General features: G+C 39.8%; 1 protein-coding gene across 1 annotated transcript; it reads left to right on the plus strand.

Moving 5' to 3' along the window:
* Nucleotides 1–2,000: 2,000 nt before the first annotated feature.
* LOC113705847 (uncharacterized) lies at nt 2,001–6,714 on the plus strand. Its single transcript, XM_027227755.2, has 2 exons — nt 2,001–3,414; nt 3,698–6,714. Exons 1-2 carry the CDS (start codon nt 2,001–2,003, stop codon nt 6,712–6,714), a joined length of 4,431 nt encoding a protein of 1,476 aa, XP_027083556.2.
* Nucleotides 6,715–16,839: the final 10,125 nt, after the last annotated feature.

Below are 16,839 nucleotides of genomic sequence, written 5' to 3' on the forward strand. Positions count from 1 at the left end.
ACAAATCTGCTTTGGAGACTATTTTCTAGCTAAAATATCTCTTGAGAACTTGTAAACAAAGTGTGCAAAAGTCTTTTACTTGGTTCAGACCAGTTTTATTTTAAAGGGATCCAGAAATGGGCTTCATCAATGCTTCCAACGGATAGAAGGCAGCTGAAGAGTCAACTAGCCGTTGGGGCTGTCGGACGTCCGACGATCGAATCATCGTCCGAACCAATCGTCCGATGATAGCCAAGTTGAGGTTCGGACGTCCGATAAGTTTTTTGTCGTCCGACAGCACAGCGTCCGACCTTGGGCCGAGAGCTAGCAAGTTATCTTGGAATTTTTCGGACGTCCGATGCGGTTGATGAGCGTCCGATGGCAAGCGTCCAATCCTTCCGGACGTCCGATGCTTCCATGTGAGCGTCCGACGGTGCTTTCTTCCTGATGTTCTTTATCTTTTCGGACGTCCGACAGTTTCCTTTCGGCCGTCCGACCTGATTGTCCTGTTTTTGCTTCTCATTTTGGTTGTTTTGCATTTCATGACATATTTGAACCTGATTCTTGGATGGACAAAAAACACTTGTATTTGAAGAAGGTTAGACAAATATTTCAAAGTACCAAGAATGACAAACTAGACATACTTAAAAGACAATATCTTTGATCGAAACAAAACAATGACTAAATTCATTCATATTATTCCAATCTTGTTTGCCACATCCAAAGCAACGTAGTCAGGAGATAAACGAACATATGCTTTCTTTGTTCCAACAGACCTGATCAAAGTGTTCACTTTCTTGGTCTGTATAAACAAACTTTTGTGATCATCAAAACCAAGAATAACAAGACTAATATATGAGTCTTCACTGTCCAAGCTCATTGTACCCTCAAATCGATTATTGCCTCCAAATGCGTATTCACTATTCTCACTAAACGGGTTTCCAAAAATTAAAATTCTGAAACAAGTTATTTTAAAAATATATATAAGTCATAGTTCCATATAATCAGGTCTAAAAAGGTTGGAATAAAATATTCGAAGCAAACGGGCAATTAAATATTTAAATAAACTAGTAATAGGAATTTAAAATAAATAAATTTGCGAGTCCTCACAGTGTTGCAACTAATAAGATTCTTAATTTAAAATCAAATTTTGCATGTGTTATACATCTAATAGAGATAGTGTATACTCTCAGTGTATAACAGATCAACTCATAAAAAAAAAATAGAACCACAAGTATCCAAATGACCCATCAATTCCCCTCAATTAGGCATGCCACTTGGAGAGAAGAGATGGTTAATTACATTAGTACTTTAACATCATATTTTCACCTTTTTTGGTTGTCCCAAAATAAAAGTCTCATTGCAAAAGTCAAACAAATTCCCAATCTACTTTCCTTTTGTACCCTTCACTAATAACTACATCATTATATCATTTTAAAATAAACAATTAAATAGGACCCACCATTATCACTCATACTCCAAGAAGGGCCATAACTTCATTAGCAGGTTTCTTTATTTAAACAAGGGTAAGACTAGAAAAGTTTGAAAAGCACTACCTACAATTTCACTATGAATAAAAAATGGTATTCCTAAAAAATTTTTGATTTTTGGGACAAAGGGATATATAGAATTTGGCTAATGGGTGTCCAATTCCCTCAGGTTACTCGTTAAAATGGCTCCAAATGTTGACTTTTGGGCAAAAGTGATACTAATTTAGGAAATTATCTAAATGCAGGGTGTGTTGTGAATATACGCATTCACATGGTAAGTTAGGTATAATGTAGGCGTGAATGTTCCAGGGGTACCAATTAGAGAAATCCTTATATTCACATATAGATTAATCTTTGGAAGAAAACTTGAAATTAAAGGAAAATCAAATCAATTTTTTACAACATTAGATTCATACCATTACTCCATTGGGATAGATGATCAATTGGAACATCTTAAAATTCAGGAGAGAATTGACATATTTTACAACAAATTGGGTTCTAAGACACACGTAGGGTTCGGGTTAGGTTCTCATGGCGGCTCTCCTGCATGGGGAGGCGCCGCCTTTCGTTCGACCAGCGAAGACGTCTGCATCTGTTCTTTCGCAATCTCCGTCATCCGCATCAAGTGGTGTTGGCCTTCTTAGTACATACAAGGGGGAGCCTTCGTTGGTGATTTCTCGTCAAGATATGTTGCAGATAGCAGCGCCCTACTCAAATGCGTTGGTCGGCAGATTTGCCGTAGGCCGCCCTTCCATGGAACTTATTTGCAAGTTTATTGTTTCGTTGGGGTTGAAGGGCGAGTGCCCAATAGGTTTGTTAGATTCCAAGCACATTCTTTTACGTCCATTAGAGGAGGAAGATTACACCAGGCTTTGGTGTCGTCGGTTTTGGTATGTTGGCAAGTTTCATATGTCTCTGTCGAAATGGACAATTGATTTTAAACCAGGAGCCGAGTCATCCATTGCACCAGTTTGGGTCAATTTTCCGGGTCTTCCACTGCCGTTTTTCGAAAAGCAATTTCTGCTTAAACTCGGTACCCTACTTGGCCGACCTTTGAAAGTGGATGAAGCTACGGCTTCATTGAAACGCCCTTCTGTTGCCCGTATTTTGTTGGAGGTTGATGTATTGCAACCTCCCAAATCTAGGATTTGGATCGGAGATGATCAGTGGGGTTTTTGGCAAAAAATTGAATATGAAGATTATCCTTCTTATTGTGGGTTTTGCTCGTTGATTGGCCATACAGAAGCCATCTGTCATCGCAAACATCCGGAATTGAGGCCGGTTCGTTCTGGTCCATCATCTAAAACGCACGTCAAACAAGTTTTTCAACCAAAGGGGGTATCTGCTGTTGATGACTCTCTGCCTGTTGCGGGTTCTGGGGTAGTGGAAGTTCCGGGGATACAAGCGCCAGATGCACCGGTGGCACCGGAGGCTGCTGCTGACTTGCCACCTCAGTCTGCTAATCCTAGTCAGGGAAATTTTCCTCAAGCTACTGTACTTGTTCATGTTCCTGTTCTTTCAAATACGTCTCTGGGGGCTGATGAAGATACGCAGAATTTGCTTGCCTTAGGTCGCCAAGTTTCTTCTTCCCCGTTTCAGGAGTTATCAGATGATATCCTCATTTCTGACGGGGATAATCGTGGGCTGCTAATTGCAACTGTGTCTGAAGGGCCGAACCATGAACGGCATTCCTCTTCGCTTTCTCCTATGCGGAATCACGATCGTGTTCGTCTGGTGCGGTCTAGTTCTGAAGGGCGGTCAGGGGGGCGAGGGATTTCTTTGGTGGAGTTGAAAAGTTTTCAGGATCGCTTACCCAGCAGAATCAAAGCATCTAAGCTTTGTTATGATCCGGTTGGAGGGTGTCTGGATGATACGGATTCTCAATTACTGCAAAAGTTGATTCAAGGACACAAGGGTCGTCCTAGGCAGTCCAGGAAACGAGAAGGTATGAATTCATCTGCGCATTATAATCTTCGGTCTAATAATGTTAAATCCGATTAAGTTTATAGTGTGGAACATTCGGGGTGCAACGAACAAGGAGTCATTGCGGTATATTCGTTGTACTTGTAGATCAAATAATATTAGGTTACTGATTCTTTTGGAACCATTAGCCAATGTCTCTCATCTGGGGAGTGTGCAGTTGTTTTTGGGGTTTGACTTTGCTAGGTCTTTCGTGAATAACAAAATTTGGATATTCTGGTGTTCGGATGTTCGATATTCTTTTGTAGAAGCTGCGGATCAATTGGTCCATGTCTATTTGTCTTTCCCTTCTGGCTCTTCTTTTATTATTTCAGCTGTCTACGCGAAGTGTAACAGAATTGGTAGGAGAAGGCTATGGGAGGCTTTGGAGCATTTTTCCATGTCCGTTACTCTACCGTGGATTGCTGTAGGAGACTACAACGTTATTACTTGCGCGGAGGAAAGGATTGGAGGATCTTCTCCGAATATGCGTGATTTGGAAGAATTCAACTCAGCTTTACATCGCAGTGGCTTATTTCCAGTTCAATTCGATGGGTCTGCTTACACATGGACTAATGGTCGCATGTGGCAGCGGCTGGATCGAGCGGTCGTTAATGCCGCCTGGCTCGCAGATGTTGAGATGACTAGAGTAGCTCATCTTCAACGGGGGCGGTCTGATCATTGTCCGTTGCTAGTCAAGGGGGGTAGTACATCGACAAGGCGATCATCATTCCGGTTCCTCAATGTCTGGCGCGGTCACTCCAGTTTTCAACAAACAGTCAAGTTGGCGTGGTCTCAGTCTGTTTCTGGAGTGGGAATGCAGAAATTCTTTAATAAGTTACAGGTGGTTAAAAGAGCTTTATCTCGATGGAATGTGGAGGTTTTCGGGAATGTCTCTCAAAGGGTCAAACAGGTAGCAGACAATTTATTGGCCAAGGAAATTTTGTATGATCAGAATCGGGATACGGTGTCTAGGACGGCAGTTCACGAGGCTAGGGCACTTCATTCTCGGGAGCTAGCATTGGAATGTGAATTTTGGAGACAAAAGGCTGCGATTAAATGGATCAAAGAGGGTGACGCTAATACCTCTTTTTTCCATGCAGCAGTTAAGCAAAAACGCAGTTGTAATTTTATTGCACGCATCAGGGGAAGTGGCGACAGTTGGTTTGATAGTATAGAGGATATTAAGCTGTCAGCAAGTGATTTTTTCTCCACGTTGTTCACAGCAGACCGCGCTGCAGGTTCTGGCATCAGGCCGTCACTTGAGCTGCCTAAACTTACGCCAGAAGAGAACGATATGCTGCTGAAGTCTCCATCGGTAGAAGAAGTTCACACGGTTATATGCTCGTTGGACTCTCAGAGTGCTGCGGGACCCGATGGGTTTGGAGGGGGTTTTTATCAAAGTTGCTGGGAGTGTATCAAGGACGACTTCATGGATGCGGTGCAGGATTTCTTCGCTGGTGCCTCGATGCCCCGCGGATTTTCAAGTACCACGATCACATTACTGCCTAAGAAGGAGGGTGCATGTGAGTGGAAAGATTTTCGACCAATAAGCTTATCTAACGTTAGTTCGAAGATCATCTCGAAAATTTTGTCTACCCGCATTAATACACTCCTTCCTAAGTTGATTTTGGAGTTTCAGACTGGATTTATACCGGGCAGGGGGATACAGGATAATGTCCTCCTCGCTCAGGAATTAATTCTGGATTTGGACAAGAAATTGCGTCATCCTAATGTAATTTTGAAATTGGATATGGAGAAGGCCTATGACAGGGTGGAATGGGGGTTTCTTTTGTACATGCTTCGTGAATTTGGCTTTAAGGAAGGTGTGGTAGATCTGGTTTTTCGGTTAATATCCAACGTGTGGTTTTCTGTATTGGTTAATGGGGAGCTCACGAGTTTTTTCAAATCGACTAGAGGGGTACGTCAGGGGGATCCTCTATCTTCTACTCTTTTCCTTTTTGTATCGGAATTCCTTGGACGGAGACTTCAGCAGCTGGTTGCTAACACTCCGAGGTTTAGATTTTTGAGTAAGGGGGGGCTGGTCCCGTTTCTTGCGTTTGCTGATGACATGGTTATCTTCACACGGGCATCGGTTGACTGTCTGCAAGCTGTGTCGTCCTTGTTGCGAGAGTATGAAATTCTTTCTGGCCAAAAAATAAATCTTGCCAAGAGTAGGTTTCTGTGTTCATCGAAGATTCCTTCGGATACCATCATTTTAATTCAACAAGCTACGGGGTTTCAAGGGCAATCTTGGCCTGTGAGATATTTGGGAGTGCCACTGTTTCGTGGCCGTAGTAGGAGTATTTTATTTGATGGAGTTTTTGCTTCTGTTAGAGCAAAGCTTCTTCATTGGAGTTCCCGCTTCTTGTCTGCTGGGGGGAAGATCATATTGCTTCGGCATGTGTTGAACTCAATGCCTATTTATTTATTGCAGGTTTCTAAACCACCGAAGGGGATTTTTCTAAGGCTAGGTAGGCTGTTTAATGCATTTTTGTGGGATGGCAAGGATGGGAGACGGATTCATTGGTCTTCCTGGGAGAAATTATGTTTTCCAGTCGCAGAAGGGGGTTTGGGTTTCAGATCACTGCTGGATGTAGAGAAGGCGTTTGCAATGAAATTATGGTGGAGAATACGTCAAAAGAATTCTACGTGGGCAAGGTTCATGCATCGAAAATACATTGGTGACCAACATCCGTCCTCGGCAGAGGTTGGTGTTGGGTCGGCAATATGGAAGCGGGTCTGCTCAGTTCGGACTGTTGCTGAAGCCAATTTTCGTTGGCGTGTTAGTGAGGGGTTTGTCGATTTCTGGTACGATCGTTGGCTTTTTGACGAACCGCTTAGTAGCCAGTGTGATGGGGAGCCTCCTCATTGTTTGGTAGCTGAGTTCTATAGCTCTACAGGGTGGAATATTGAACGTTTGCTCCAGGTTCTTCCTCGATCGGTCGTTAATAGTATTTTGCAGACAAGTGTTGATCCAACTCTTAAGGATGAATTGGTTTGGGCTCCTTCAACGGATGGTAGGTTCACTGTGTCGTCTGCATGGGATTTAATTAGACAGCGGCGTAACCTGTCTTTGGTGTGGCGCGGAATTTGGTGTCCATTGCTGCCGTTAAAGATGTCTTACCTTGTTTGGAGGATTTTGGCTGGTTTTCTGCCGTTGGATGACAAGCTCCGTTCTAGAGGGTTTTCATTGGCTTCCAAGTGTGATTGTTGTGGTGATTCACAGGAGTCTTTGCATCATATTTTTGTGCAAGGCAACTTGGCAAGTTGTGAGAACCCGTAATCTTTCCATTTTCTAGGTTTTATTATATTTCCAGGTTTTCTTATTTTCAATGGTTTGTTTTCTGCACTTTCTGTATCCGGAAAATTTTCTAGATAATTTTTATGAGTAAATATAAGTTTTAGATGATTTTTCTAGCATTGGTGAGTTTTTAGAAAATTAAGAATAAATAGTGGACGTGGGACCCACTAGTGCGAAAAGTTCGGAAAAATTCGGCCAATAAGGTTAAGTTTCGGATACTGTGAAAAATTTATCGGGTGTTAAGAGATAAGTAGTGGGTGTGAAGTGATTGATGTGAGAGAGAAAAGAAAGATAGGAATGCATTTAATGAGGTGACAAGTGTCACATTCCCATTGGTTGGACTTTAAGAATTACTATTCACTTTCTTGACTTTTTTGACCAAAGGATTAAATATCAAAAAAATGCACAAAAATTGCCATTTTCTTACCTCTTATGGCCGGCCCTCTCTCAAGCTCAAGAAGGAAGAATTTCATCAACTCTCAAGCTTCCATATGGTTCAATCCACCAAAATAAATTGCCTATACTAGATTCTACTCCATATTATCCTTCCATTAGGTGTTAGTAAGTTGATTAGTGAAGTTTGTTTGAAGGTCTAAGGTGGCCAACATCCCTCTCTCTCTTGATTTCTTGGTAAGTGATGCTTGAAACACCCTACTACATCTAATAATGCTTATTTTGTGCTTAATGGGGGCATGAGAGAAGGAATATATGATTTGTTTCTTGATTTGGCTTGTTTTGGTGAAGTTTTTATTTTATTGGGAATTTTTCTGGTTTAATATGATCTTAATGTTGGGGGCTTGTATGATGAATTGTAATGGTTGGAAATGGCTCTAGTGGATGTGAAATGTGGTTAAATGCAATCAATTTTGGATTTGGTGTGAAATTTGAAAAGTTAGGGTTCTTGAACCCCAATTCTGTCCGGTTTTAGATCACTGGGTTAGAGGCCGAATTAGACTTTGCTCAAAACATGAAAGTTGTAGGTATTGATGTGTTTGAGGTGCCTGTAAAATTTCAGGGCATTTAGATTAGTGTAGAGTGAGTTATGACGAAATTACTGTAGCTGTTCTGCTTTGGACAGAATGCGAAAACTGCGATAGTAATTGGCCATTTTGACTGGAATTGGTTTGGATTCTGGAGTTGGTGTCTTCTGATGAAATGTAGCTGGATGTCTTAGCTAACTTATGCCTTTGGAATTTCGGCATTTGGACTTGTATGGACTGAGATATACTGATTACAGTTTTTTGTGTTTTGTGAACCTGTTTTAGGAATTCTGGGTTAGTATTTGGCATATTTGACCTAGTTGTGTTTCGAACTGGATTGAGTGGTCTTCTACATTATTGTAGCCCTGTTTCATAGCTTCGAAACGGTGGGTCTTACACCCCCATCCGATAACCGTAGAGAATTTGACGCCATTACCGCATAATGAGTGTAAAACAGTTTTCTATTTGGGGCCAAGACTAAGGCCATTTTCTAATTTCTGGTTTGCTATTATGCTTATATATGTATATGAAACCCTATTGGGGTTGTGATTGGCATGGCTTTATGAAACCCTATTGGTTGGCATGGTTTTAAGGCTTACTCTTATTCCGGTCATTTTCTAGCTAACTTTTGTACTTGTACTACTTTGAGCCTAGTGAACGGCTTTTGGGAATGAGATGACTTTTGTGTGAGGTGTTGGGACTGATTTGAGGAAATAATGAAGCCTTAATGGCTGGAAAAGTAAGAAATTTAGGGGAAGTGCTGCCCGATTTTCTAGGCCGTTTGGTTCTTTAAGTTGGATTTGCCTTTTGATGGAAATGAAGGGCTTTTGGGTTGTTTGCGCCTAGGTCTTGATGTTATCTTTTTGTTTTCAAGAAAATCATATTTTTGCACCCTTGCATTAGTATGTCTCACTTGTGCATTCCGTTTATTCGATTTTAGATATGAAACCTTCAATTGGTTTATTTTGATTATTTTAGGGTTTCTTGGCGATTAAGGCCAATCTGAAGTGAAACTTTTGAAGTTGAATCGGTGAGTGTACCACTGCCTGCTACCCTTTATGTGAAATATCTGAATATCTGAATACTTGACTTATGACTATTGAAGCCAAGTACTGCTTTGATAAAGTGGAGGCGAGGGTGTACTTTATCACACTCGTTCTCTGGTCTGTTCATATTCCAATTCTGAACGTCTATCTGAATCTGTTATCTGTATCTGTATCTGAAACTGTACTGAATCTGTTATCTGTATCTGAAACTGTATCTGTTCTGACGTCGTTTGGAAGCTTGTGTCCAACGACTTTTCTGTGACCTATGAGCTCAAATCCTGTGGCTAAGTTATTCAAGTCGGGCCGGCAAGGGCCTGGACGATTAGATAACGAACCACGGTAGTCTGTTCGGGGATCTTTGGGTATTGAGACCCTTGGGTTCCGGTATACTCGAGTATTACCATTTCTGTTACTGATACGGTGAGCGGGCCCGGTAAAGGGGTGTTTGGTGGACGGAATTTGGAGTGAAGAGGGGTCTACGGACGCTTTGGTTCTATATACGTTGACGGAGGGTCAACCGGTCTGGATCAAGTACTGAGCTGGAAATTTGGCTCCTGAGAGCCACCCGTATCCTTCTGATTTGAATCAGTGGTTCCGTTGCTTTATATCTGGCATGTGTATCTGATTTGTTAAACATGAAATGCCATGATTTTATTGCTATCTGTTTGGTACCTCATTGAGCGCAAGCTCACCCCTTTCTGTTCCCTTTTGTTTTCCTTACAGGAAAATAATCACTTTTGGGAGCTCATACGTGTTGGTTGCCAAATTGAGCCATGTATATGTCTATTTTGAATAACTCATCTCATGAAACCCTAATGTGTATTGGGTTCATCTTCTGAATGGCAAACCGAATATGTGTATACCATATGTATAGTTTTGACATGCCAAGTGTGGTTGTAAATGTTGAATTGCTATGTATTACTGTTTGGTGGGTTCTCGGTTTCCCCTATTCCAGGCACTATTCATCGTTTTCCTTTTGCTTATTATTTTGTTATTTTGGTTCTTGTGGCTTGTCCGAGCGCACTTTTGCATTTCCGAAACGTTTTAGAACGCGTGTAACCGCTCCGTAGTCCTGGCGAGAGCTGGGCAGGCAGTCCGCTAACCCCTTTGGTTCGCCTTAGGGGAAGGTGGGGCTGTTACACAAGTGCTGTCTGGAAGCATTTCTTCCGCGCTTGCGGTATCCCGTGGACTTCATTCTCATGCGTTTCTTCGTTGCTAGTGGTGTGGTTTCAATCTTCTGGGAGTGGGTGTTTGGATCATGTTTGGTGTGTTATACCTGTTGTAGTGTTATGGTTTCTGTGGCGTAGTAGAAATGATGCTCGGTTTGGTAATGTTCCCTCGGCTTGCTTTAAAGTTATTTCAGACATCAATGGGTGGTTGGTTGCTCTGGGGGCTGCGCGTATGTTGAAAAGGTCTCAGTTGGAGGGGGATACGGATACCTACTTTGCACGGTATTTTCAGCTCAAACCACATAAATCTTTCTGTCCGCAAGCTATATCTTGGAGGAAGCCTCCTTGAGGGGCAGTCAAGCTGAACACCGACGCAAGTGTGTCAAATGGGTTGGCGAAAGGCGGAGGAGTGGTACGGGATTTTGAAGGGAAGATGCTTGGTGCTTTTTATAAGGAGTTTGGGGAATGTGAGGTGGTACATGCGGAAGGGTTAGCGTTGTTAACTGGTCTACAGTGGTGTGTTGGGACAGGGTTGTCAGATATTTTAGTAGAAGTAGATTCTCTAGTGTTGGCCCGGCTGGTTACTAGTCAATCGATTGGTAAGTGGCCGTTGTGTAGCATTTTAAGCCAGATTCGGTTGTTGTTAGGTAAGGTGCAGGGGACCATTACGCATATCTATCGTGAGGCGAATGCTGTGGCAGACAGCCTAGCGGCTTTATCTTTGGAGAGTCCATTTGTTACTTTCCAATCTCATCATCTGCTTCCAAGTAGGGCTCGGTCGTTGATTAACTTGGATGCAATGGGCTATCCATATATTCGAAACGTTAGTTGTTAGGTATTTTCTTATTTTTCTGGCATGTATTGAAGGGAGGGTTTGCTTCCTTCGTCGTATGATTTTGTTGCTGTTGAATAAAATTTGGGGGGTTCTCCCCTTTTATTAAAAAATATACATATATATATATATTTTACAACAAATTTGGGTATTTAAATGTATAATATTAGCTTTTGCTCTACATAGGACCATTGAGTGAAAGAAATAACAATTTAAGTAGATTTTATCTAATCATAACAATGACTTTAAATCGAACTTTCTATTCAAATGTATATTCTGTGAAAAACAATTCAATATGGATTAAGTGTTTTTGGAGTAATTTTTTAAAAATTTTATTTTAACATTGCATATGAAAAATTTTACCGTAATTGTTTTGTTTGGGTGTTTTTTAAAATTTAAAATTTAATTACAATTTTTTATTAAAAAAACCACCCATCACTATTCTCTACCACTGCTACCAACCCCATCCTCCTCCTCCCTCCCTTTTCCTCTCTCTCTTCCCTCTCTTTTTTTCTCCCCTCCTTTCTCATTTCTCCTCTTTCTCTTCCTCCCTTCCCCTCTTTCCTCATCCTCCATCCTTTCCTCCTTTCGGCAGACCCCTCTCTGCCTCCCCCACCTTCTTCGACCACAATTGGAGAGGGAAGGGAAGGGAATGTTAGAATATTTTCAAATATTGAAAATTTGGATAGAATTCTAGAGGTAGTTTTCTGCGTTTCTTTTGTAACCTTTAGGTTTCAACTGTCATTTGAAGAGATACAACTCCAAACATGTTTCTAACAGTTAATAACTATTTATGGGACATGAAATATGATTTATGTGGATCATTTGTGGTCATTTGGCTGTAGACGAAAAAGACCTACAAACTCTAGAAAAGTTTCTGCTCTTCTCTTCTTTGTTCTTTGGGAGTTGTAACAACTTAGTGCAGAGTTTTGCAACCAAACTTCATCTTATCTTAGAGGATATTCGTCCTTGATCTTTTGCACAATTTAGTGGACGAATAAAACTTTAAGGAAGTGATTTACAATGTGACGACCCCACTGTACCTATAGGCGTACCAAAGGGTTTATCGGATCGTCTGCCTAACTCGCGCCAGGATTCGATACTTAAAACCAAGAAAACAGACTTCGCGCAAAAGAGAGTTCCATTTACACAATTACGTCTTAAAAAATTGCATAAAACTACTACATTAAGTCATACACACCACCAGTACCAGAAAGTAAACCCTAAATAAGTTACTAACTATAATCGTCATAACAAATATATACATCGTACTAGTCAACTTACAATAAGTACTAGGGTAAAATCAACTATTCTATAAACCAAAAATTTATACACCTTCCCAAGCGATCCCTGTGTCGGCCTCTGCTAAGGAAAACAAATGGAATGGGGTAAGCTATATGCTTAGTGAATAATCGGGGGTAAAAACGTAAAATCACATCCAAATAAACATGTAAACCAAGAAATTTTGCATCAATAAATAGAAATGTAACATCACAATGGTAGGATACAAGTGGCTTCAAAACCAGTTCAATTCCTCGAGCTTGACCACCTGTTGACACTCCATCAACCAAAATACTCATAGTACGTAAACTCCACTTACTTTCCCCGTTCACTTTATCAACCCCCCCTGGCCAGTCATCAGCACACAGCAGCTCAAGGAAAAGCAAAATTAATTTGCTTTAACAAAGAACAAAATTCCAAAATTAGTATTGGACTAATTTCGACCAAGCCTCGACTGGCTCAAATAGTCCGTTTACCCTTGGAACCGGACTGGAATCAAGCTCCTGAGATATCCAATCTCTCAACAAAGTATTCATCAAAATACTCAAGTCATGTAATCACCCCCAACAGCACATAGCACAAGGGATGATACTCAACACAAGACATGTATTCTCACATATTAAATCAAGAACAGAGAATGGGCATAGATCGAGTGAGATAAAGTACACCCTCGCCTAAGTACCCATTTAACATATACAAAGCACTTTGACAATTTATTGTAGACACCAAATTTTTGTCAAAATTTTAATGTTTTCTTGAATTTTTCTATTTAGTAATTTTTTTATTTTCTTGCATTTTAATGTGCATTTTTCTTATTTTTGCATGTTTGTTTAGGAAAAAAAATAAAAACAAAAACAAAAAATGAAAGAAAAAAGAAAAAAATAACTAAAAAAATAAAAAATCATCATAATCATTTTGTTTCACCAAAATCACTATTAACCCATTTTTACACTCCATGTTCCTATTTACCTTTCTTGTCATTTGGTGAAGACCATGATTTTTGGAAAATCCAACACACAAAAACTCCACCTTTTTTTGGCTCCAACTACTCCCTCTCGGGTCTCTCTTCTGGAGACAAGAAAGAGGAAAAAAAGGGAACTCTCCACCTTTTCTCCCAACACAACCCTCGGCTCTCTCTCGGGTTTCTCAACCGAAGAAAAAGAAAAACTCCTCACCTCACTCTCTCCCTCTCTCGGACTGGGGCAGACGAAAGAAACAGAAAACACACAAGAAGAAGGAGAAAAAAATTCCCCTCAGTCTTTCGGTTCTCCTTTCCCTTTCCCCCTCTCAATCTCACACACACCTACATTGAGGTAATTTTTAGTTTTGTTTAACACATTAAATCCATGCTTCATTGTTTAATTTTCTTATGCTTTTGCTAATTTCCTTGGCTATTGAGTTGCTGAATTTTGGGATAGGTCATGAACAAAATTAGGAAAAGAAGAAAGGTTTTTGCATATGCATGTTAACTATTTGAAAAAATGCCAAAATAAGGAAAAGAATTTTAGGGGGCTGTTTTGCTTTATTTTAGCCCTTTTTATGTTGTCTTCTTGTCAAATTAAAATCGTAGTTGTATTGTAGAGGTTGCAAGGAGTGTTATAGTATAATTTTTATGATTTTTGGTAAAGGATATGGTGTTTTGAAAAAATCAAAACTGGACTGATTTCTTGTCATTTTGGCCACTTTCGGGTCATTTTTTGTAAAAATTAACTCCGGAAAGGGAATCTACGTGAAAAATGGAATGGGGAGGTGTATTTTGGTGCAATTCGGTGACCGGAGAGGTCGCCGGCGTCTGCCGGCGGCGGCGCCACCGGCGGCCACCATGGCCGCCAACTGAAGTGAGCTTCGGATGGCCAGAGGAGAAGAAGAAACGAATGGGGGAAGAAAGAAAAGAAAGGAAAGAAAAGAAAAGAAGAAGAAAAAAAGGAAAAGAATTGGGCTAATTTTTAGTGGGCTTGGGGTTTTTTTGGTTGGGTTTTGATTTATTTCCGTTGGGTTTCAGTTGGGCTAGAAGGTCAGAGTCTGTTCATTTTTTGTTGGGTTTGAGTGATAAAAAAGACGGGCTGGCCTGTGTGTTTTGGCTTGGACTTTCGTCTGGGCTTAGGTAGTGTTCGACCCAAAGAAATAAAATGATGGCCCAATGGCCTTTTCTTTCCCAAGGCAGAAACCGAACTTTCACTTCAGCCCCTGATCTTTGGTGTATTTTCACTATGGCCTAGAATATTTTAAATTTCTTTCACTTTGGTCCTTAAATTAATTGCATTTCGGTCCTTGAATTTTATCTTTCATTTAATTTTGACCGCTGAACTTTGGAAAATATAATATTTATCCCCAAAAGTTTTCAATTTTTGCAATTCAATCCCTGGTGAGTTTTGTCTCTCTTTATTATGATTGTTTTTTTTCTTTAATAGCCAATTATGTTACTTTTGAGTATGTTTAACTTGTAATTTTTAGATGTTTTTAAATTTATTTACGTTTGACATGTTAAGGTAAATTTAGTAGGTTTCATTATTATTATTATTATTATTATTTCAATTAAATTGGTACCATGATTCTTTTGTTCATTGTAAGTATAAATAGGGCAATTTGACTCTATTTAGTCACCACTTCAAAAGGGAGGTACCCCTATTATTATTTCAATGTCAATTACGTGCTCCTATGTGTTCCTACGTGTTCTTATGTGTTTATATATTTTTTGTATGCTTTGTTTATTTGATTTGAATGTTCATTTAAATTTTCTTGCGTTTGTTTAGTTAATTTTATAATTATTTAAGAGGCATTAAATATCTCAAAAATGTAATAGATAGGATAATTAGATTTGTTTTATTTTATTACCCATTTTAGATTGTAGTTAGGTTCCCCGTTGTAATAGGTAGATTTCGTGTGTTTATGTGGCTTATGTGTTATGTGTTTTATCCGCTTTTCTTAGGATTTTTGCATCTAGATATTATGTTTATGTATTACGTGCTATGTGCTCTTATGTATTTATTTATTTTAATTTATGCCTCCTCGATTTTACTATGTATTATTAATGCACGTTACCGTGGCTAGTCCAATGATAGTCATGGTCTTCCCCTCGAGCTCTTATAAGTCTAATGCTTGTGAGAGAGCATTAGTAAAGGGCTAGTCCAATACTAGACCCAATAGGGCCACCCCTCGCTAGTACATACTCGCATGCCTTCACTACATTTTCATTCATTTTTCCTTTTAGTATTTTTACACTTTTGCATGAACCTTTACCCGTTTCCCACATTTGAAACACGATCTTTAGGACTTTGCATTTCATTCTAGTTATTAGGGTCATCTGCTTGATTAGGATAGGGAGCTACCCTTCTGGTAAGGGGAACGAACGAGTTTGGCTACACATGGCCTTAGCACGCTCGTTTCCTTTCTAACCAAAAGGCAAATCAAAAGTCATGATTTAGGGTCTCCCCGTACCCGTCTTGCTTGCATTCCTGTAGGGCTCATGCATTTCCAAGGCACATTACACATTTTCACTTTTCACACTTACCACTTTCACATTTTTACTTCACACACTACCACTTTTCACTTTTCATTTCACACACTACCATTTTTCACATTTTCACCTCACACACTACCACTTTTCACATTTTCACTTCACACACTATCACTTTATACATTCTCACCCTTCACACTATCACTTTACACTCTCTCACATTTGTACACTTGCACTTTACACACCCATTTGCGCACTTGCACTTTGCACACTTGCACTTGGCACTCGTTTTTACACTCAAAGACATTTTTCGCACACACTCATTTTTCCTCCTTATTACTCGAGCATTCATTTGCATTTATTCGTTGCACACTTGCACCTGGCACTCGTTTTTACACTCAAAGACATTTTTCGTACACACTCATTTTTCCTCCTTATTATTCGAGCATTCATTTGCATTTATTCGTGACCTCTTTGAGGGCTCACCATTGGCTATCACAATTCATGTGATTAGGACCAATCGAGCCTCTAAAGAGACATTTTATCCCTTTCAAACCACTCATTAGATTTAGATTTGCATCCATGTAGGAAACATCCAAACATGATCAAATTAAGGGTTAGATTATGAAAATTTTGACTAAACCTCGCAACTAACTTAGACTAGGTTGAAAGGGTGCCTTAGGTTTGAGTTAATCGAATTTTTGCCTTCCCTTTCTTCAACCGTGACTCCCGAACCCATTTTCTCTTGCTTTTCAAAGACCTGGAGTTGTCAAAAAGGGTTTTATTTTATTTTTGTCAAAAAAATATTTTTGGGTGACTTGGTACACCAAAACTCAATACCAAGTGGTGGCTCCTATTTTTTCTAAAAAACCCTTTTAAACTAAATTTTGGACCCAAATTGTCGCATTTTTTAAAGTCCCATTTTAGGTCCTTTTTCACTTATTTTTTTTTTTAATAAAATCACATATTTTATAAACACCTTTTATTTTTATTTTTCCATCGCGAAAAATGGGGCGCGACAACTTAGCAACTCCACTAGGGACGCCAGAGAGTCCAAGCACTTGGTTTAGTTGTCTTTTCTCTTTCTAACCTTTTATATTTATCATATTTGGATATTTTAGGTTGTATTTTTCTTTTTTAGGATATTTTGCATTTCACACACCCGACCGTCTCTCGATATCCGCGTATGCGATGATTTGTTTATGTTTTTTCATTTATTTATATACTTGTATCACGATTGCATTTTGGGTGGGGGGAAAATATAACCGTAGAGCCTCCACACGTATTTTAATTATAATCTCTCCCCTCAAAAGGAAGCACATCATACGTGCATGCATTATTT

The sequence above is a fragment of the Coffea arabica genome, chromosome 8c, assembly GCF_036785885.1.
Source record: "Coffea arabica cultivar ET-39 chromosome 8c, Coffea Arabica ET-39 HiFi, whole genome shotgun sequence".
Classification (NCBI taxonomy): Eukaryota; Viridiplantae; Streptophyta; class Magnoliopsida; order Gentianales; family Rubiaceae; genus Coffea; species Coffea arabica.

Excerpts from the sequence above, each read along its gene's own strand:
- LOC113705847 (XM_027227755.2), top strand. The coding sequence starts at position 2,001 with ATGGCGGCTCTCCTGCATGGGGAGGCGCCGCCTTTCGTTCGACCAGCG. Across the intron at positions 3,415-3,697 it reads GCAGTCCAGGAAACGAGAAG|AAGCTGCGGATCAATTGGTC; the intron begins GTATGAATTCAT and ends ATTCTTTTGTAG.